This window comes from Triticum dicoccoides, chromosome 7B (genome assembly GCF_002162155.2).
Source record: "Triticum dicoccoides isolate Atlit2015 ecotype Zavitan chromosome 7B, WEW_v2.0, whole genome shotgun sequence".
NCBI lineage: Eukaryota > Viridiplantae > Streptophyta > Magnoliopsida > Poales > Poaceae > Triticum > Triticum dicoccoides.
The window spans coordinates 422,296,936-422,319,647 of NC_041393.1; the positions used below are offsets into that span (position 1 = coordinate 422,296,936).

Consider the following 22,712-nt stretch of genomic DNA (forward strand, 5'->3'; position numbering starts at 1 on the left):
GTGAGCGGGCGGGACGCGCGTCGGCGGTGCCTTCACTGCGCCGCCCGTGAGACATCAATGGAGGCTGACCGGTGAGGCAGCCTTGGCCAGCCTTGGCATTTATTCCCGCAGGAACCGAGGCGATGAGGGCGACGAAGCGGTGTCTCGCTGACTAGACGGGACCGCCCCACGTTCGCGCCAAAACCTCTTGCCCCGGTGCCCTCGGGCGCCCCCAGCGCGCCGGGTTCGTCCTGGGTCCGCCGGCACTAAGTTTGGCCCAAACCTGCGAAAAACGGGCTCTTGCGGGCGCGACTGCGTAGTTTTTTCGACACCGACGTAAAAAAATCGCCTTGGGCGTCATGTTGGGGGTGCGGCTGGAGATGCTCTTAGTTTATGAAACTTAGTGATTTTGTCGGTCATTCTTAGTAAATTTTAGTAGCCGAGACTCGGTGAACTTATCAAAACTTCTCAAAACATATTTAAAAATGGTCTCGTTTCAAAGCCCTCGTCACAAAAAATATGAATATGCAAACGAGGCGTCGATGAAGCCGGCTTAACCTTGTCAAGATTGTCAATAATTCTTCGTGCATGTGCCCTTAGGACCAGCACGATGGCCACAATCACCATCATTGAACCCTTGAATAGATATGAAGCAACAGATATGAAATCTTGTCATCATGCATGCATAACGAGAAACTCTAACCTCACCCTCCCCCCAAGAAGATGGAAGGAGTCTACACTGGGGTTCCGCCGGGTACGTTTAGATGAACTAACTGATAAGAATTAGAACCGGGAATATAAACTCAAAGAAAAAGCGGGGTCATCCGTTCGAGCGCCGCACCGAGGGATTAGAAAACCCTAACATAAACTACTAGCTAGAGCGAAGGCATCAGTATTCTCCCCCCGGCACCGGCCACCGGAGAAAGGTAGAGGGGAGGCGAGTCCGTGCGCTCGCCGATGAAACCTAGAGGGGAGAGCTTGCCCTAGCCACCGAGGGGAAGGGAAGAAGGGACTTGACAAAGGGTGTGATATGTTCTTATTTGGAGTATAATATTGTACTAAATCAGTGATCTATACCACTTTTCATCTGCGACGGTTGATGTTCTGATGCGTTGGTCCTATGTGGTCTTAACACGACGATTTCTCGACTGTCGACTACAATAAATTTTGCTCGGCGCCGGCAAAGAAGGGGCAATGACGGCATTGCCTTCAGCTCGGTTCAGGCATGTAGTCATGGCTAGGTGATCTACGGATATGGATGTAATTTTTATTATTTCTGTTATTCGTTATACTATTATGATTGAAGATGAATAGACCGAAATTTTTCCGTAAAAAAAAATTAGCGACAATTAATATGAACACGAGGGATTATTGTTTTTCCGAAGTGGAACCTATGATCTGCGGTTGTCCCATTTCGAAAAGAAAAAACTTAACGTCAGAAAACGAAATCGAACCCACAAAAAGGGCAAAAAAGATGCTAAATCTTGCACATGCAGCTACATTCGGCAATGCTACACGTACAAACGATTTACAGGTTTTTACAGGATGGTTAACCTTGATTGGTCAATAGGTGAGCGGGGCGGCCCACCCCCCTGAAAATCAGGGGGGGAGAGGTTTGTGATTGGTTGTTAGCTGAAAGGAGCGTGTAAAAGCGTGTAAGTCTTTATATGTCTAGCATTTTTGAGCTACATTACTTCTCCCCGTGGTGCATGATCTGAATCGTCTCCGCCGTGCTGCCGCGGCAGCGCTAGTACTACTGGCAGTGGCGGCACCGCCCACTGGTCGCCGTCGATGTAGGAGACGTCCATGAAGGGCGCGGCCTGCCGGCGATCTAGCTGCCGCGCGTACGGCACCCTCCCATCCCTGCACGCCCCGGGCCCCGTGCTCTCGTACTCCCCGAAGAACACCGTCTGGCGCCTGGCCGGATCGTTCCAGTCGTTCCACCCCTCCGGCGCCACGACGCCGGCGGCGAGGTACGTCCTCGCGAACACCACCGTGGCGTAGGGGCCCCACGCCCGCCCCAGCCACACCTTCCCCGTCCCCACCACGCTGCACCCCACGAACGCGAACCCCGTTTTCTCCGACGCCGACCCGCGACCCTGCGCCGTGATGCTCCCCGTCACGCCGCCGCCATTGCCGGTGGACGCCGCGACGGAGCTGATTGTGCAGTTGAGGTAGAGCGACCGGGCGTTGCCGAAGATGAAGTCGATGGAGCCCTCGACGTAGCAGCCGCGGAAGAGGTGCCGCCCCTGCTCGTCCAGCAGCGTGTCCTGCGCGCCGTAGACGCCGCACCAGTGGAACGCCGCCTGGTCGCCAGCCACGCGCAGCGCCACCGCCTGCCCTCCGCTGGCGCCAGGGTCCGCCGGAGGCGCCGTGTTCTGAAAGCTGATGTTGTAGGCGACGAAGCCGGCAGCGAGGACGGTGAAGGTGGCGCTGGACGGGGTGCTGCCGCCGCTGGAACCGGCGGTGTCGTTCCACGCCACGGTGCTGTTGAGGTTGCCGCGGCCGTGCAGCGTCACGCCCGTCTTGTTGCCCCACACCACCACCTTCTCCCGGAAGATGCCGGCGCCCACGGCCAGCAGCGTACGCCCGCCGGCCGCGCCGTGGTCAGGCACCGCGTCCACCGCCTTCTGCACGCTGCTGAAGTTGCCGCAGCCGAGGTGGTCGACGGTCAGGACGAGGGCGGCGTTGAGCTGGGACGCGATGCCGGCCACCCATCTGGCCTCCTCGTCGCACTGCCTCCGCCGGCGGCGGCCGTGTACCAGAGGATCGGAGGGCGAAGCAGGGAGGTGTGTGGTGGAGGCAAGCAAGATGGCGAGAAGAACAGAGGCGATGGCCGCTGGGCATAGGCCACAGTACTTCACTCCTCCTCCACCCCTGCTTCTGCTTGTGCTTGCACGGCTCCTCATTATCATGGGCACCATGGCATGGCTTGCATGATCTCGATCTGGCTTTGCTTCTTTCTTATGACTACTACGCTACGTACGCACTTGCTATCCTAGTAGTAGTAATTCACAAGGAAAAATGGGTAGATTAATCAATTCAGAAGGAGCTTATCTAATCTATTCAATGCAGTCAGCATTGTTGTTAGCTATGGTTGCTTAATTTGCTTCGTTGAAGCTAGTCATGATGAGATGAGCCGTAATGTGGCGACCAAGGGAAGGGATCCCACTCGATCCAGTTTTGAGTGAGTGCTACATTGCCGCTGTAATGATTACAACTACCTTCTAGCTAGCTGCATGCTCAACCTGGCCGGAACATACTAGTACAAACACTCCATTGCTTTTATTTCCATTGTTGGTGCCTATACCATGATGAATCAATGCTACAAGGGTTGAACGCTATTCGCTACACCGTTGATGTTGTTGAGATTTTTTTATATATATTTGGTGTGGCGCCTGCTAAAGATGGTGAGTGTTTTTTATAATGTGGTGTTTCTGTGGGCTCTTACCGAAAAAGGCTCGCGCCCCGCTTTATAGATAAAGCCAATGCCAAAGCCAACATCCACAAGGTTCACATAAACACAAGGTCCACACGCACACAAAGTCCAAGCACAAGAAAGCAACAAGGGTTACTGCTGAGGGCACAGCTCAACAAGCCCAACACACACAACCAAAAAGGCACACGCGCCAGGAGTGAAACATCCACTAGTCGGGCTCCGGGGGTGGCGGCGGGAGCGGAGGAGCCAGGCGGAAGGCCAACGAACGGAGGTCGGTGAGGAGTCTGTCGATGGCGTCCCGGTCCGGAGGGTGGCTAAGCGGCCGCCAGAGCTGCAAGTAACCACACATTTTAAAGATGGAGTCAGTCGCACGTCGAAGGGGCACCTTCTGAATGACAAGCCTATTGCGAACCGTCCACAAGGTCCAGGCCAGCACCTCGACGCACAGCCATCTAATATGTCTGTAGCGAGGGGGGGGGGAGGCCTGAATTTCGGCAAGCAAGTCAGGGAAGTTGGTATTGCACCACTGTCCGCCAACCGTTTCGCGGAAACAAGACCAAAGGAACTGTGCCGTGCAGCACGAGAAGAAGATGTGATTAGTATCCTCAACCGTGGCACACAGAGGGCACATTCCATCACCAGGACCATGGCGCCTGAGGACCTCCACGCCGGTCGGGAGGCGGCCGCGGATCCACTGCCACAGAAAGATCCGAATCTTCAGTGGGAGGCGAATGTCCCAGATAAGGCCGAAGGGCTCCGGAGCTGACGAGGGGGCAATAGCCGCGTAGAGGGATTTGGTGGAAAAGCGGTCGGAGGGATCTAGGCGCCAGGAGATGGCATCCGGAGCGTCTGCCACGTCCATAGGCAGCAGGGCGATGTCCTGGAGGAGGTCATCCCAGGAAGCCACCTCGGCAGGTCCAAAAGGGCGGCGGAACGCGAGGCGCCCTAAGTCAATAAGGGCCGCCTCGACAGAGACCCGAGGGTGAACTACAATATCGAAGAGGATGGGGAACCGGGCGGCTAGAGGGGAGTCCCCAAGCCATCTATCCAGCCAGAACAAGGTCGAGGCGCCAGAGTCCACAGAGATGGAAGTGCCTATACGCAGAACCGGTAGCAGCTGGACGACGGCCTGCCAAAACTGAGAACCGCCCGAGCGTTGGTAGAACGCCAGGGGCTGTCCACGTAGGTACTTGTTCTGGATGATAGTTAGCTAGAGGCCTCCCTCGCCATTGGCAATGCGCCATAGCCAGCGGGTCAAGAGGGCGATGTTCATGCGCCGAGAGGACAGAATCCCAAGACCGCCCTGGTCTTTGGGTTTGCAAATATCTGGCCAGCTGACCATGTGGTATTTTTGCTTGCCCTCCTCCCCTGCCCAGAAGAATCTGGACTGGTATTTGGCGATCTCCTGGTGGAGCATCTCATGAAGGCTGTAAAAGCTCATGAGGAACCACAGGAGGCTGGCCAGCGAAGAGTTGATAAGAATCACGCGGGCCGCCTTCGACAGCCAACGCCCTTTCCAGGGCTCCACGCGATGCTGCATACGGGTCACCGTGGGGCGGAGGTCCGCCACGGTGAGGCGCGAGTCACTAATGGGGATCCCCAGATAAGTCGTGGGGAAAGAACCCAGCCGACAGTTAAGCCGATCGGCAATGGACTGAGCTTCCTCAGCGGGGTAACCGAGCACCATCACTTCGCTCTTGTCAAAGTTGATGGTAAGGCCCGACATTTGCTGGAAGCACAGAAGGAGGAACTTCAGGTTGGAAATCTCAAGGGCGGATCCCTCGACCATAACAATGGTGTCGTCAGCGTATTGGAGAAGGGAGACCCCTCCCCCTCCAACAAGGTGCGGAACCAATCCTCTAATATGTCCCGCAGCCTTGGCCTTATCTAGGATGGCAGCCAGGGCATCCACAACCATGTTGAACAAGAACGGCGAGAAGGGGTCCCCCTGCCGGACCCCACAGAAGGTAGGGAAGAAGGGCCCAATGTCGCCATTGATGTTCACTGCCGTCCGGCCACAGGAGACGAGCTGCATGACGCGGGTCACCCAACGGTCGTCAAAGCCCTTGCGAAGCAAGACTTCCCTCAGGAACGGCCAGTGCACCGTGTCATAGGCTTTGTGGAAGTCCAACTTAAGGAAGACCGCCCTATGGCGCTTCAGACGGACCTCGTGGAGCACCTCGTGGAACACCAACACCCCATCTAGGATAAATCGGCCTTGAATGAAGGCGGATTGGTTCGGGTGGGTGATTGTGTCCGCAAGGAGGGTCACCCTATTGGCGTACCCCTTCGCCAGGATCCTAAAAATCACATTAATCACTGTGATGGGGCGGAACTGGCGAATATCGGAGGCGCCCGGGACCTTGGGGATGAGGGTCACCACCCCATAGTTGAGGCGCCCCAAATCCATGGAACCCGAGTAGAATTCCTCAAAGAGAGCCATGACCTCGGGCTTGATGGTAGGCCAGAACGTCTTGAAGAAAGCTACTGGGAGACCGTCCGGTCCCGGGGCCGAGGAGGAGTTCATCCCCTTAATGGCAGCGAGGACCTCGTCCTCACTGAAGGGGGCAACCAGAGCCGCATTGGCTTCATCCGAAACTCCTAACGCGCCCGACCAAATGTCGGGGGCGAGGCTAGCCCCACCGCGCGGGGTGGGCGGTGGGCTCTTTGGAGTGTGATTCTATGTTATCTGCTAATTAATTCATACTTATGTGGAAAAGTTTCATGCACTGGTGACTGCATATATTATATTGGTGCTACAATGTTATGTGTTGGCACTTTTTGTTTGCTAGGTGGCAAGGGGATGTGCAATCTGATTGCTGCCATTTGAGAAATAGTTGATCCAGTTAAAATCATGAATCAAATTCAATATTAAATACCTTGACTGAATGAAAAATCTCTTTGAGAAATAGTTGGCCTGGTCAAAATCATCAACCAAATCCAAAACTAAACATCTCCATTGAATGGGAGGGCTCCAAAATCAAGGAGCACAGTGTATTAGATGATGCAGGCTTTTTCTTTATTTAAATAGGAGTTTTACTCATAATATAAGGTTACAATCTAGAGGCAAAAATCTTCAATGCATGGGGTTCTCTTTGTAGCCACACAGCAATACTCTGCTCAGTACAACTGTCAATTTGCTATTCTATTTTATTCGTCTAAGCTTTTGCGAAATAAACTCTCGGTATACCATCAAAGATTTGATCTCATCAACAATGTGCCCATTCGTTGATCGGGCCAAATTGTTGCTAGGTAAGCTCATCAGTGCCTTAGCCGAAAAAGGCTTCGCCCCGCTTTAGAACTAGATGATATCCTGTGCTTTGCGGCGGGAATATGTTGCAATATATTTCAATAAGATTTGATTGAATGAAACATTTGGATAAATAATATACAGAAAAAAACTAAAAATACATACTCCCTCCGTCCGGAAATACTTGTCCGAGGAATGGATGTATCTAGTCATATTTTAGTTTTATATGCATCCATTTTTATCCATTTGTGCGACAAGTATTTTCGGACGGAGGAGTACTATATATTGTATTGGATTATTGTATAGTTAAAAAATATTTATTGAATATAGGTAATATAATATAATGAAATTTTTTCGCATGCATGTTGGGTGGGCCTTTGATGATGTGACATGTATGCAAATCGTATGTGTGCATGTTGAAATAAATATAAATAGTGGGGATCAACTAATAATGAAAAGAAATTCTCATGCATGTTGTGGTGGGCCTTCGATGATGTGGTATGTGTGCATGTTATGATAATAAAAGTAACGAAGATGAACTATTTACGTATATATAGAATAAGACCAAAGAAACATACAAGCAACCGCAAAATGAAGGTCCACAAAAGAGAGAGGCGAGTGAGTGAGCGGGAGCGGGGGTGAATAACATAAGGTCTGCTGGGGCAACAATAACAGCAAGCACGAAAAATAAAATTTAGTCTCAGGAGCGGTAGGTGATCATCGTGAGCGTGGCCACCAACTCCATATGCTTCCTTGTTAACTTGCCAACGGCCACCCTGTCACGCCGCTTGATGAGAGGTCTCCATAGCCGCATGAAACCGCACAATTTATAAATCGCATCAGAGGTTCGCAAGGAAAGATATGCTCAATGACCATCTCGTTTCTAGTGCACCACAAGGTCCAAGCGATGGCCCCAAAGTTAATCCACAACAATCTGCGGGCCTGCCCTAAAAAACTAGCAATATTCGCACAAAATCGAGAAAATTGGTAGGGCACCAACCATTGCCCCACACTTTCCTCGGGGGGCACCGCTAGGCGTCGGCGCACCGGCCGAACGTTTCGGCCGGTCCTACCCTAGCCGCCCGATTGGCCCTCCCAAGCCAATATATCCTTATCCATCCAGGCCATCTTCTTCCCTCAGGCTCGCGAGAAAAGGACCCTCCGCATCTCATCAGCCCCGCGCGCTCTCCAGTGACCGTCCGCATCGCCGGTCCCCGCCTTCGCCGGCCGTCCCCGTCGCCGGTCCCCGCCCTCGCCGGCCGTCCTCGTCGCCGGTCCCCACCCTTGCCGTCCGTCCTCGTCGCCGCCTCAACCCATGTAACAACTGCATCAGTGGTTGCAGCTCTCGGCGGTTACGCTCGTAGCTTCGGTGGCGACGGCCGCAGCTCGCCGGTGTGCTTGCCGCTCCTCATGCCCGTCCAGTCGCAGCTCGTCAGTCACATACCTCGCGGTTGCAACCTCTCGCTCACCCTGTTCCAGCAAAAAATCCAGCTTCGCTTCCGGCAAAAAAAATGCATCGCTGTTCGATGCAGCAATCCATGACTGCAGATGTAGCTGGATGCGACACCGGTCGTAGCAAAATCCAGGACCGCTTGTAGCATGTAGCATGAAACCCACGACTTCCATCCTCGCCGAATGTTGCTTGGACTACTCGTGGGTTGAAGCTTTTTTCAACTAACGTTTGCAACTTTTTCCGTGGACCAATGCCGGATTGAAAACTTTGTACATATTTTGGTTGAAGCTTTTTTCATCTAAGGTTGGAGCTTTTTTGGTAAGGGTTGTAGCTTTTTCAATTTGAAAGTGTTTGTACATTGAAAAGCTTCATCCATGTTTTCTAAAAGCTGCAACCGGCGAGCGTGGTGACCACGCCGGTTGCAGCTGATTGTAGCAAAATGAGAGGCTGAAGCACAAAAGCAACGTGCTTGTAGCAAAATTTCTTGTCGGTCGCATCTCTGGCATGAATGGATGTAGCAAAATTTCTCGTCGGTCGTAGCAAAAACTGATGACGATTGCAGCAAAAACTCGTCTCCGCCGTCGCGGATTGTAGCTCCGCCATGAATGCATGTAGCAAAAAATGGTGCTGGTTCCAGCATGCCGCGACGCTGGTTCCAGCATGCGGCCGCCATGGTCGCAGCTTGCCGGTGGTGATTCTCCCACAGATGCATCTTCGCTGGGCTCCGGTTGCAGCTCCTTTTCCCACCCCCCCATGTCAGAGCTTTTCAACGAGCGGTTTGTGGAGAAGGAGCTTGAAGACGACCACGCGGGGAAGAAGATAACAGAGGGCAGAGTACAACGCACCAGATAGGATGAGAGAAAAATAAAACAGTCGTGGTGGGCCTAGGGCACGTGGGTGGGCCGAGGAAAGGAAAAACAAACAACGGAAAACGTGGATCGGGAGACATCCTAGCGCTAGATCCCTTCGCGACCGAGCGGCGCGCGAGCGACTGGCCGAAGCTTTGGCCGGTCCGCCGGCTCCAAACGTTTCCCTTCCTCGGGCGGCCCCAAAGAAATTGTGCGACCACACAATAGAAAAAGATGTGGCTGAGGTCCTCCTGGACACCACAAAACGGACAAATACTGTCACCCAGAACGTTTCTTTTTAGCATTTGGTCCCCAGAAGGGAGTCGGCCCCTAATGAGCTGCCATAAGAACACTTTGATCCGAGGAGGAAGTCTAGTTTTCCAAAGTTCCAACATCTCGACCAGATTCTGGCCATCCCCAAATGCTCATACATAGATTTCGTCGAGAAGGCACCGGACGGATCAACCAACCATCTTGTGTTATCCGACTCCTCAGAGATGTTGGTGCTCGCAACACAGGACGGCAAGGCATTCCACTCGGCGGTTTCTTCCGGGCCCAAGGAGCAATGGAACAAAATATGCACTCCACTCTCCTCTATGGCACGCACCACCGAGAGATTTGGGATCTCTATAATGGCGAAACACAGAGGGAACTGCGCCCTAAGAGGTACATCGCCTGACCAGCAGTCCAGCCAGAAGAGAGTGTCAATGCCCCTACCCACAGTCAGACGAGCTCCCAGACGGAAGAAAGGTTTGAGTGATTGGATTGCCTGCAAAAACTGGGAACCTCTGAGTCTATGATGTATAACAAGTAGGGGCAAAGCCCGGACCGCTCCCCACCCCCGCGTCGCCCCTCTCAGGCGACACAGGGGGAACTCCACCGGCGCTGGCACCTTCACACCCTCGTCTTGCCCCTCACCTCGCCGCCACCTAAGGACCCCCCGGCAAAGCCCGGACAGGCTCCAGGGAGGGTGGCGGTGGGGCATCCCCTTGATAGGCGAGCACGCAGATCTGGCGGGATGGCATCTCGGCGGCTTCGTGGCGGCTGCGGCGGGCCGACTTGAACAGGTCGGGCGAGGTGACGCGGTGGCGTGCGGTGGCTGCTCCTGAGCCTGGGCTCCGTTGGCGGTCTGGGACTTCTCCTGCGCGAGGCGACGACGGATCTGGTGCGCGCGAAATCTGGATGCTAGGGCGGCGGCCCCAGGGGATCTCGGCGGGGCTGCGCCACCACGGCTGCGAGGGCAGCGTGGGGGCTGGCCGTGGATGCCAGTGGCGGCGGATCTGGGGTTCTCCCTTCCCAGATCCGTTTGCTGCAGCTGGTGGTGGCTCGGACATCGGCCGGCGGCCTGGACGACAGTGGCTCACTTCGCCAGCGTGGTTGAGGCAGGCCGGAGGTCTTGGTGGAGGTGGTGGCGTCCTATGGGCACGGTGGAGGTGGTCCTGTGGTGGCAGGATTGATCTGGGCAGGGCTGTGGTGCCCTGTTCTTGATCTGGTTCGTGGGGTGGCGGTGGTTGCGGTGCTACGAGATGCACTCTCCTCCCGTTGTGGTGGTCGACCCGTTTGAGAAACTCCGGTGGACTTAGGGATCCGTGGTCTGGGGTTGGGAGAAATCCCTGCTTCGCGTTGTCCGAGGCTGACAACGGCGACGCCCGCGGGCGTCGTCCCCTCCTTGGAGGCGTTGTCTTGACCCCTACCCGACTCCATCCCTCGTGCTCGGAGGAAACCCTTGGTTCGACCTTCGGACCAGGCGATGGCGGCGTTCCCTTCTTGGAGGCATCGTCTTGTTGCTCGAGGAGTCCCGCCGGTGCTGCTTTAGTCGGTGTCGACAATTGCTCTGGGCGTGAGCCTCAAGGCGCAATGTACATCATCGCCGGCGGTCTCTCGACGACGTCGTCTCTAGGTCTGCCCGGGCCCTGCCTTCCACCTGCCGACTTCTTCTTGGCGCAGATGGGTGGGGGTACGTTGGTTTGTGTTGTCCTCGGGTCTTGGTCATGTTGTAGAGGTCTACGGCGTTGGTTGTGACGCGGCTTGGTTGCTCTGTGATTTGCCTCATGGCCATTGGCTTGGGCTTGATCTAGGTGATGCACGTTTTGTAGTTCGCGTGGGGTGTGTGTGGCTTCTAATCCTCGTGATTGGCGTTGTAATGGCCGAAAGGCGTTGTACTCGGCTTCTGCCGCTTCTTCTCTAATGCGATGATGCGCATGCTTATGCGTATTCGAGAAAAAAAACTGGGAACCTCTGGACCGTGAGCACACGGCAAAGGACTGGCCCCTCAAGTATTTGGCGTTGATAAGATCAATCCATAGTCCTCCGTCTCCATGGACAATCCGACAAATCAACTTGGTCATCAGGCAAGCGTTCATCCTTCGAGATGAGGTGATGCCCATACCACCTTGGTCTTTGGGCATGCAAATATCCCACCACTTGACCATGTGATACTTATGTTGTCCGCCTCCCCTTGCCTGGGGAATCTGGATTGGCATTGTCAAATTCTGCATGGGCGCCTTCCAGGAACAAGTATAAGCCCATAGCTAATATCGGCAGATTGGCCAAGGAGGATATAATAAGAACATATTGCATGCCTTACTAAACCAATCTTTCCCGCCACGGGTCCACACGATGAATGACTTGATCTGCCACCGGACTTAACTCCTTTCTTCCGATCTGGCTATCCCCAAGCCACAGCGAAGCCCGGTGGCACAGCGACGACTGGATCTTTACAGCTCAGATCCGGAGTGGGGAGGCGGCGCTAACTCCTCTTCTCCGGTGGTGGTGTGGCGGGTCCGCAGCGGCACGACGCGGTGGTTGCAAGGTTGTTGGTCACTGCCGGTGCGGCGGCGGGCGAGCTCGATCTAGGTCCACCAGTGTGTTTGGTTGTGCGGCTTGCACCCTGCACGAGGGCACTGGGGCAGTGACCGTGAACTTGGTGGTGGCAAACTCCTCCCCCTGGTGGTGGTCGGCAGGCTGGTGTTCGGTGTGGCGGATCTTCGGATCCCACGCCTACCACTGGTGGTGGCATACTAGCATGATTGTTGCGGGGAGCCGATTTACGCGACTTGGGGGCGATCCAGCCGGCTGCGAGTTGGGGAGAATTGGCGGCCGGTGAAAACCGAGCTCCGACTCGGTCGTGGTTGACGATGGCGGTGTCTATTCATCATTACCTTGTTGAAGGCATCATCATTGCATTCATCTTCTCCTTGCTTGGGATGTTACGAGGGGAAAGCCTTGACCTGGGGCTCCCACATCAGATGAAGGCAACACTTTCGATGTTGTTATCTCTATTGAGGGCATCGTTTTGGAGCAGTTGTTTGTTGGAGTCGTCAAGAGATGGAGCGGGATGGCATCTACCGCGACGAGGACGGCAGGTCTTAGCGGCAAGGTGCAGCAGAGTCTCGGTGAGAAATGCGTCATGATGTACGAGTGTAGGGCGGTGGCGCTGTCTGGAATCAAGGTGGCGTCGACGGAAATTGGGCCTGGCAAGGTTAATGTGTTAATCTCTCCTGACGTTGGGGCAACGGAACATGGTGACGGCCAATTTTAGAGCATATGCATGCGGTGCACATTGTGGGTCTGCTAGACCGGATGGTGCTCTTGGCTTGCCATGGGGTGATTTGATGTGGCCACCAGATTAGATGGTGTACGTTGGTGCATGGTCAGGGCACATCATCAAGCTAGTAGGTGTGGCGACATAGATTGACAAGAAGGTATCTTTGGGTTGATCCATGTATTTATTTTGTCAGACTTTATTGAAAAATGTAATTGAGATGGAGCCCGGGGATTATCCTCCTTTAAAAAAGATATCAGTAGCTTTTGTAGTTTCCTTGGGTGATTTTGGCCATACATCGGAGACTGGCCGAATGCCGGTGGGGACTTGGTTGCCGACGCTTGCGAGCCACGTGAAGTGGCTACTGGAGTTGGTATTCAAGGTGGCGGTAGAGAGGTGCTTGTTGTTGCTCATGGGATCCACTCCGATGTCACTTGCATCTCCTACTTTGTAGTCCATCATGGCGATGACAACGAGGTGGTCGATGCTTAGAGCTTTGGATGCTGAAGGTGGGAATGGAGATAATCAACATTGGTCGTCTTGGAAAAGCTATGGCACCCATCCCACAGGCCGAAGGCGGTCTTCTCCGGGAACAACACTTCCCACTATGGTGGTCGAAGGGTGGCCTTCTCTCACGCTCTTGTCGTTGTTTTTTTGGGCTGAAAGGCAATCCATCTTTCTTCCTCTTATCCACAGAGCCTAATGGGAGGCACCTCTACTTCTATGAGAAGCCCACGATGCTCATCAGTGGCAATCTCATTGGGAAAATGATTTCATTCCCGACTTAGGCGAGGTTAATTTCGATCGGAGGTGGATTTGGACCCCGATTGCAACTGCTTTTGCTCCTTGGGGTCTGTCTTGCTTAACTTAGGGATTAGAGTGTAATTTGTATTTTCGTCTGGATCTAGTTGTATGGAGGTATGTACCTAATTGTTATATATAATAAACCTTTGGTGTATACCTGGCCATCTGTCGGGTCGGGCGGGCTTCAGGCCAGGCCTACCAAAGCCCGATGCAAAAAACCAAGGCCCGAGCCTGGCCGTCGGGCCTAAAAATTGGGCCCGAGCCCACCCCATCATGCTAAAAGCCTGTCGGGCCTTGGGCCTCTTCGTTAACACACTAATATGACGGGCCCGGGCCCGGCCCGGCCTGGCCGTCGGGCTTGAAATCTAGGCCCGAGCCCGGCCCGTGGACAAGCTCGGGTCGAGCCGGGTCGGGCCGACCGGGCTTGAAATCTAGGCTCGAGCCCGGCCCGTGGACAATGTTGGGGCAACCGGCCGGGCTGCCCATGCCCAAGTCTACTTTGGTGTCTTTCATGACCCCTCATGTGTGTTAAAAAAACTCTACTTTGCGTGTGTGATACGTCCATTTTGCATCATGTTTTCCTACTATTATTTATAATGTTTTTATACATATAATACTTTTGGGAGTAATTCTAATGCCTTTTCTCTCATAATATGCAAGGTTTACACAAACACGGAGAATACCGGCAGCTGGAATTCTGGACATGAAAAAGCACATCAGAGCTACCTATTCTGCACAACTCCAAATAAGCTGAAACTTCATGGAGATTTTTTATGGAATATTTAAGGATTATTGGAGCAAATAACTATCAAAGGGGGCCCACCAGGTGGGCACAGCCCACCTGGGCATGCCAGGGACCCCAGGCGCGCCCTGGTGGGTTGTGCCCTCCTCGGTCCACCTCCGGTGCCCATCTTCTTGTATCTAAGTCATTTTAACATAGAAAAAATAAGGGGAAGACTTTCGGGACAAAGCGCCGCCGTCTCGAGGCAGAACTTGGGCAGGAGCACTTTTGCCCTCTCGCAGAGCGATTCCATCGGGGGAACTTCCCTCCCGGGGGGAGGAATCATCGTCATCGTCATCACCAACAAGTCTCCCATCTTGGGGAGGGCAATCTCCATCAACATCTTCAACAGCACCATCTCCTCTAAAACCCTAGTTCATCTCTTGTGTTCAATCTTTGTACTAGAACCTTAGATTAGTGCTTGTGGGTGACTAGTAGTGTTGATTACATCTTGTAGTTGATTACTATATGGTTTATTTGGTGGAAGATTATATGTTCAAATCCATTATGCTATTTAATACCCCTCTAATCTTGAGCATGATTGTCATTTGTGAGTAGTTACTTTTGTTCTTGAGGTCATGGGAGAAATCTTGTTGCAAGTAATCATGTGAACTTGATATGTATTCGATATTTTGATGATATGTATGTTGTGATTCCCTTAGTGGTGTCATGTGAATGTCGACTACATTACACTTCACCTTATTAGGGCCTAAGGGAATGCATTGTGGAGTAGTTATTAGATGATGGGTTGCGAGAGTGACAGAAGCTTAAACCCTAGTTTATGCGCTACTTCGTAAGGGGCTGATTCGGATCCAAAAGTTTAATGCTATAGTTAGATTTTATGTTAGTACTTTTCTCGTAGTTGCGGATGCTTGCGAGGGGGTTAATCATAAGTAGGAGGTACATTCAAGTAATAACAGTACCTAAGCACCGGTCCACCCACATATCAAATTATCAAAGTAGCGAACACGATCGAATCAACATGATGAAGATGACTAGATGAAATTCCCGTGTACCCTCAAGAACGCTTTGCTTAATATAAGAGACTATTTTGGCCTGTACTTTGCCTCAAAAGGATTGGGCTACCTTGCTGCACTTTTGTTACCATTACCGTTACTTGCTCGTTACAAATTCTCTTGCTATCAAATTACTTATAATTTCAGTGCTTGCAGAGAATACCTTGTTGAAAACCACTTGTCATTTCCTTCTGGTCCTCATTGGGTTCGACACTCTTACTTATCGAAAGGACTACGATTGATCCCCTATACTTTTGGGTCATCAAGGCTCTTTTCTGGTGCCGTTTCTGAGGAGTGAAGCGCTCTTGGTGAGTGGAAATTGGTAGGGAAAAATTATTACTATGTGTTGAAATTTATTGGCACTTGCTACTATGGAGAACAATCCTTTGAGGGGTTTGTTCGGGGTATCTTCACCTCGACCGAAACCACAATTAGTTACCCCTCAACCTACTGCACCTACTGAATATATTGGTTATGAAATTCCTTCGGATATGATAGAACAACTGCTAGCTAATCCTTATGTAGGAGATGGAACCGAACATCCTGATATGCACTTGATATATCTGGATGAAATTTGTGGATTATTTAAGCTTGCACGTTTGCCCTGAGATGATGTTCATGCCCCAATCATGTGCTCTCAAGAGAAATTATCATTCAGAATTTTTATGCCCGGCTTTCTCGTAATGATCAATTTATGCTCGATACTTCTTATACTGGTTCTTTTATGAAGAAGACTATTGAATTCAGGTGGGATCTTTTAGAAAGAATTAAATGCAACTCTGAAGATTGGGAACTCGATGAAGGTAAAGAGTCATATTTAAGCTTAAGTTTGATTGTGTTAAATCTTTTATGAATACCGATGCATTTCAAAAGTTTAGCACTAAATATGGACTTGACTCTGAGATAGTAGCCTCTTTCTGTGAATCATTTGATACTTATGTTGACCTCCCTAAAGGGAAGTGGTTTAAATATCACCCACCTATTAAAGAAGAAGTTAAAGAATCGATTGTGGTTAAAGATGAAACTATTATTTATAATGTTGACCCAGTTGTACCTACTACTTACATTAAAAAACCACCTTTTCCTGTTAGGATAAAGACCATGCTAAGTGATACGTCTTGAGATTGCGTTGGTTTTCCTTGAAGAGGAAAGGGTGATGCAGCAAAGTAGCGTAAGTATTTCCCTCGGTTTTTGAGAACCAAGGTATCAATCCAGTAGGAGGCTCCTCAAAAGTCCCACGCACCTACACAAACAAACAAGAACCTCGCAACCAACGCAATAAAGGGGTTGTCAATCCCTTCACGGCCACTTGCAAAAGTGAGATCTGATAGAGATAATATGATAAGATAAATATTTTTGGTATTTTTATGATATAGATTGGAAAAGTAAAGATTCAAATAAAAGTAAATGGTAAACTTATATGATAAAAGATAGACCCGGGGGCCATAGGTTTCACTAGTGGCTTCTCTCAAGATAGCATAAGTATTACGGTGGGTGAACAAATTATTGTCGAGCAATTGATCGAAAAGTGCATAGTTATGAGATTATCTAGGCATGATCATGTATATAGGCATCACGTCCGTGACAAGTAGATCAACTCCTGCCTGCATCTACTACTATTACTCCACACATCGGCCGACTCCTGCCTGCATCTAGAGTATTAAGTTCATAAAGAACAGAGTAACGCATTAAGAAAGATGACATGATGTAGAGGGGTAAACTCATGCAATATGATATAAACCCCATCTTTTATCCTCGATGGCAACAATACAATACGTGCCTTGCTGCCCCTGTTGTCACTGGCAAAGGACACCGCAAGATTGAACCCAAAGCTAAGCACTTCTCCCACTGCAAGAAAGATCAATCTAGTAGGCCAAACCAAACTGATAATTCGAAGAGACTTGCAAAGATAAATTAATCACACATAAAAGAATTCAGAGGAGATTCAAATATTTCTCATAGATAAACTTGATCATAAACCCACAATTCATCGGATCTCAACAAACACACCGCAAAAAGAGTTAAATCGAATAGATCTCCAAGAAGATCGAGGAGAACTTTGTATTGAGAATCAAAGAGAGAGAAGAAGCCATCTAGCTAATAACTATCGACCCTAAGGTCTGTGGTAAACTACTTACAACTCATCGGAGAGGCCTTGGAGATGATGTAGAGGCCCTCCATGGTCGATCCCCCCTCCGGCGGAGCGCCGACGAAGGCTCCAAGATGGGATCTCATGGATACAGAAGGTTGCGGCGGTGTAATTAGGTTTTCGTGGTCTGTTCTGATGGTTTCAGGGTACGTGGGTATATATAGGAGGAAGAATTAGGTCGGTGGACGCTCGAGGGCCCCACGAGGGTGGGGGCGCGCCGGGCACCCTCGTGGCCGCCTCCTCTGTTGCTTGACGTCCACTCCGAGTCTCCAGGTTTGCATTTGTTCCAAAAAGATCGCTCCCGAAGGTTTCATCCCGTTTGGACTCCGTTTGATATTCCTTTTGTTCGAAACACTGAAATAGGCAAAAAAAACAACAATTTGGGCTGGGCCTCCAATTAGTAGGTTAGTCCCGAAAGTGATATAAATGTGTAAAGTAAAGCCCATGAACATCCAAAACGGGTAATATAATAGCATGGAACAATCAAAAATTATAGATATGTTGGAGACGTATCAAGCATCCCCAAGCTTAATTCCTGCTCGTCCTCGAGTAGGTAAATGATAAAAACAGAATTTTTGATGTGGAATGCTACCTAGCATAATTCTCAATGTAATTTTCTTTATTGTGGCATGAATGTTCAGATCCAAATGATTCAAAATAGAATTTCATATTGACATAAGAAATAGTAATACTTCAAGCATACTAATAAAGCAATCATGTCTTCTCAAAGTAACATGGCTAAAGAAAGTTATCCCTACAAAATCATATAGTCTGGCTGTTGCTCTATCTTATTTAATCATGCACAACCCCAATGACAAGCCAAGCAATTGTTTCATACTTTAGTAATCTCAAACTTTTTCAACTTTCACGCAATACATGAGCGTGAGCCATGGACATAGCACTATATGTGGAATAGAATGGTGGTTGTGGAGAAGACAAAAAAAAGGAGAAGATAGTCTCACATCAACTAGGCGTATCAACGGGCTATGGAGATGCCCATTAATAGATATCAATGTGAGTGAGTAGGGATTGCCATGCAACGGGTGCACTAGAGATATAAATGTATGAAAGCCCAACAAAAGAAACTAAGTGGGTGTGCATCCAACTTGCTTGCTCACGAAGACCTAGGACAATTTAAGGAAGCCCATCATTGGAATATACAAGCCAAGTTCTATAATGAAAAATTCTCACTAGTATATGAAAGTGACAACATAGGAGACTCTCTATCATGAAGATCATGGTGCTACTTTGAAGCACAAGTGTGGTAAAAAGGATAGTAGCATTGTCCCTTCTCTCTTTTTCTCTCTTTTTTTATTTAAAGTCTGAAGTCTCATCCCGACTTGTGGGGGAATCATAGTCTCCATTATCCTTTCCTCACTTGGGACAATGCTCTAATAATGAAGATCATCACACTTTTATTTACTTACAGCTCAAGATTACAACTCAATACTTAGAACAAGATATGACTCTATATGAATGCCTCCGGCGGTGTACCGGGATATGCATTGAATCAAGAGTGACATGTATGAAAATTATGAAGGTGGCCTTGCCACAAATACGATGTCAACTACATGATCATGCAAAGAGCAATATGACAATGATGATGCGTGTCATATAAACGGAACGGTGAAAAGTTGCATGGCAATATATCTTGGAATGTCTATGGAAATGCCATAATAGGTAGGTATGGTGGCTGTTTTGAGGAAGGTATATGGTGGGTGTATGGTACCGGTGAAAGTTGCGTGGTACAAGAGAGGCTAGCAATGGTGGAAGGTGAGAGTGCATATAATCCATGGACTCAACATTAGTCATAAAGAACTCATATACTTATTGCAAAAATCTACAAGTCATTGAAAACAAAGTACTACGCGCATGCTCCTAGGGGGGTATATTGGTAGGAAAAGACCATCGCTCGTCCCCGACCGCCACTCATAAGGAAGACAATCAATAAATAAAATTGTGCTCCAACTTCATCACAAAGCGGTTCACCATACGTGCATGCTACGGGAATCACAAACTTCAACACAAGTATTCTTTAAATTCATAATCACCCAACTAGCATGACTCTAATATCACCACCTCTATATCTCAAAACAATTATCAAGTATCAAATTGATCATAGCATCCAATTCACTTTCTATGATAGTTTTTATTATACCCAACTTGGATGCCCATCATTTTAGGACCAATTTTATAACCATAGCAAATACCATGTTGTTCTAAGAGACTCTCAAAATAATATAAGTGAAGCATGAGAGATCAATAATTTCTACAAAATTAAGCCACCGCTATGCTCTAAAAGATATAAGTGAAGCACTAGAGCAAAACTATCTAGCTCAAAAGATATAAGTGAAGCACATAAAGTATTCTAATAAATTCTAATCAATTGGGCTTATCCCAAAAGGTGTGTACAGCAAGGATGATTGTGGTAATCTAAAAAGCAAAGACTAATATCATACAAGACGCTCCAAGCAAAACACATATCATGTGGCGAATAAAAATATAGCTCCAAGTAAAGTTACCGATAGACGAAGACGAAAGAGGGGACGCCTTCCGGGGCATCCCCAATCTTAGGCTTTTGGTTATCCTTGAATATCTTGGGGTGCCATGGGCATCCCCAAGCTTAGGCTCCTGCCACTTCTTATTCCATAGTTCATCAAATCTTTACCCAAAACTTGAAAACTTCACAAGACAAAACTCAACAGGAAATCTCATAAGCTCCGTTAGTGCAAGAAAGAAAAACCACCACATAAGGTACTGTAATGAACTCATTATTTATTTATATTGGTGTTAAACCTACTTTATTCCAACTTCTCTATGGTTCATACCCCTTGATACTAGCCATAGATGCATCAAAATAAGCAAACCACACACGAAAAACAGAATCTGTCAAAAACAGAACAGTCTGTAGCAATCTGTAACTCTCGAATACTTATGGAACTCTAAAAATCCTACAAAAATAGGAATTCCTGGGAAATTTGTCTATTGATCTACAGCAAAAAGAATAAATGCAAAATCACGTTTCTGTGAATTACTAAAATTATTTTCATGCGTGCAAAGTTTCTGTTTTTTAGCAGAATCAAAATAAATATCACCGTAGGTTATCCTATAGGTTCTACTTGGCACAAACACTAATTAAAACATGTAAACACATCTAAACAGAAGCTAGATGAAATATTTATTAAATAACAGCAAGGAAAAATATTGGGTTGTCTCCCAACAAGCGCTTTTCTTTAAAGCCTTTTAGCTAGGCATTGATAATTTTAATGATGCTCACATGAAAGACGAGAATTGAAGCGCAAAGAGAGCATCATGAAACACGTGACAAACACATCTAAGTCTAACATACTTCATATGCATAGGCATATTATAAGCAAACAAATTTGCAAGGAAAGCAAAAACTAGCATGTGCAAGGAAGAAGAAAGAGACGATAGCAATCTCAACATGACGAGAGGTAATTTAGTAAGATAAAAAATTTCTACAACCATATTTTCCTCTCTCATTACATGTAGTATCATAGGCAAATTTAACAAAATAGCTATCACATAACATATTCTCAACATGATCCACATGCATTTGAAGTTGACACTCTTCCAAAATAGTGGGATTATCATTAACTAAAGTCGTGACCTCTCCAAACCCACTTTTTATCAAAAATACCATAAGATTGAACATTCTCCAAATATGTGGGATCTAAAGTTGACACTCTTCCAAACCCACTTTCAATATTATTGCAAACACTATTATCAATCTCATATTCATCATGGGGCTTAAATAAATTTTCAAGATCATAAGAAGAATCACCCCAATCATGATCATTGCAACAAGTCGTAGACATAGCAAAACTAGCATCCCCAAGCTTAGGGTTTTGCATATTATTAGCACAATTGACATCAATAGAATTTATAATAAAATCATTGCAATCATGCTTTTCATCGAAGGAACTATCAAGTATAGGTGCAATAGCAACGATCTCATGTTTAACACAAGGAACTGTAGAAAATTCATCTTCATAAATATTGGCATCATGGCCACAAGAATAGCAAGCATCATGTTCATCAAGGGATATTTCAATCAAATCATCGGAATCATAATTATCTATAGATTCATGCATATCATTATTTTCTTCCAAAGCAACGGTCATTCTCTCAATAAATTCTTTGACATAGACATTATGAGCATAGTTTTCATAGCAATATTTAAGTATGTCAAAATTTTCAGATTCGTAGAGAGTAATATCATACTTTTCAATCAAAGAAGCAACTTAATAAGCACCCTTAAAAGCAACAAATTCTTCAATTTGTTCGATATCATAGTAACTATAAACACCCTTTGCATAAGAAGATAAGATTTCATTATCATTAAACTCACATAGGTAGGGAAGGTGTTTTTAGGGTTCTTAGAGCAACAAGTAAAATCATAAATTTCACAAAGATTCCAAGCATAGCACGTCAATCTGATTATTTGATCCCATAAGAGTATTCCCTTTTCAGACAAACGGTCACGCACAAAATGAGCATGCTCATCTAAATATTTCCCATCAACTAGGCTAGTTGGGGTTTTAGCACGAGCGCATAAGGATCAAAGATGATCCAAGTAAAACACTTTAAGTGGGTCCATAACAATAGATTTTTAGCAAGCAAAGATGCAAGCACATAGAAGGCACATAGAGACACAAGCAAACAAAAGGTAGGCAAAAGAGAGAGGAGATTGGGAAACAGAGGGCGAATAAAATGGCAAGGGTGAAGTGGGGGAGACGAAAACAAGAGGCAAATGGCAAATAATGTAATGCGAGGGAGATGAGTTTGTGATGGGTACTTGGTATGTCTTGACTTGAGAGAATACCTCCCCGGCAACAGCGCCAGAAATCCTTCTTGCTACGTCTTGAGCTTGCGCTGGTTTTCCTTGAAGAGGAAAGGCTGATGCAGCAAAGTAGCGTAAGTATTTCCCTCAGTTTTTGAGAACCAAGGTATCAATCCAGTAGGAGGCTCCTCAAAAGTCCCACGCACCTACACAAACAAACAAGAACCTCGCAACCAACGATAAAGGGGTTGTCAATCCCTTCACGGCCACTTGTGAAAGTGAGATCTGATAGAGATAATATGATAAGATAAATATTTTTGGTATTGTTATGATATAGGTTGGAAAAGTAAAGATACAAATAAAAGTAGATGGTAAACTTATATGATAAAAGATAGACCCGGGGGCCATAGGTTTCACTAGTGGCTTCTCTCAAGATAGCATAAGTATCACGGTGGGTGAACAAATTACTGTCGAGCAATTGATAGAAAAGCGCATAGTTATGAGATTATCTAGGCATGATCATGTATATAGGCATCACGTCCGTGACAAGTAGATCGACTCCTGCCTGCATCTACTACTATTACTCCACACATCGACCGACTCCTGCCTGCATCTAGAGTATTAAGTTCATAAAGAACAGAGTAA

General features: G+C 48.2%; 1 protein-coding gene across 1 annotated transcript; it reads right to left on the reverse strand.

Annotated features, from left to right (window-relative positions):
- Nucleotides 1-1,334: 1,334 nt before the first annotated feature.
- On the reverse strand, nt 1,335-3,178 carry LOC119340642 (probable pectinesterase 15). The gene has a single exon (XM_037612559.1). The coding sequence runs from the start codon at nt 2,901-2,903 to the stop codon at nt 1,665-1,667; it is 1,239 nt and encodes a 412-aa protein (XP_037468456.1). The 5' UTR covers nt 2,904-3,178; the 3' UTR covers nt 1,335-1,664.
- Nucleotides 3,179-22,712: the final 19,534 nt, after the last annotated feature.

Bases quoted from the DNA above. Each gene is read 5' to 3' on its own strand.
- LOC119340642 (XM_037612559.1), bottom strand. From the start codon at position 2,903: ATGGTGCCCATGATAATGAGGAGCCGTGCAAGCACAAGCAGAAGCAGG.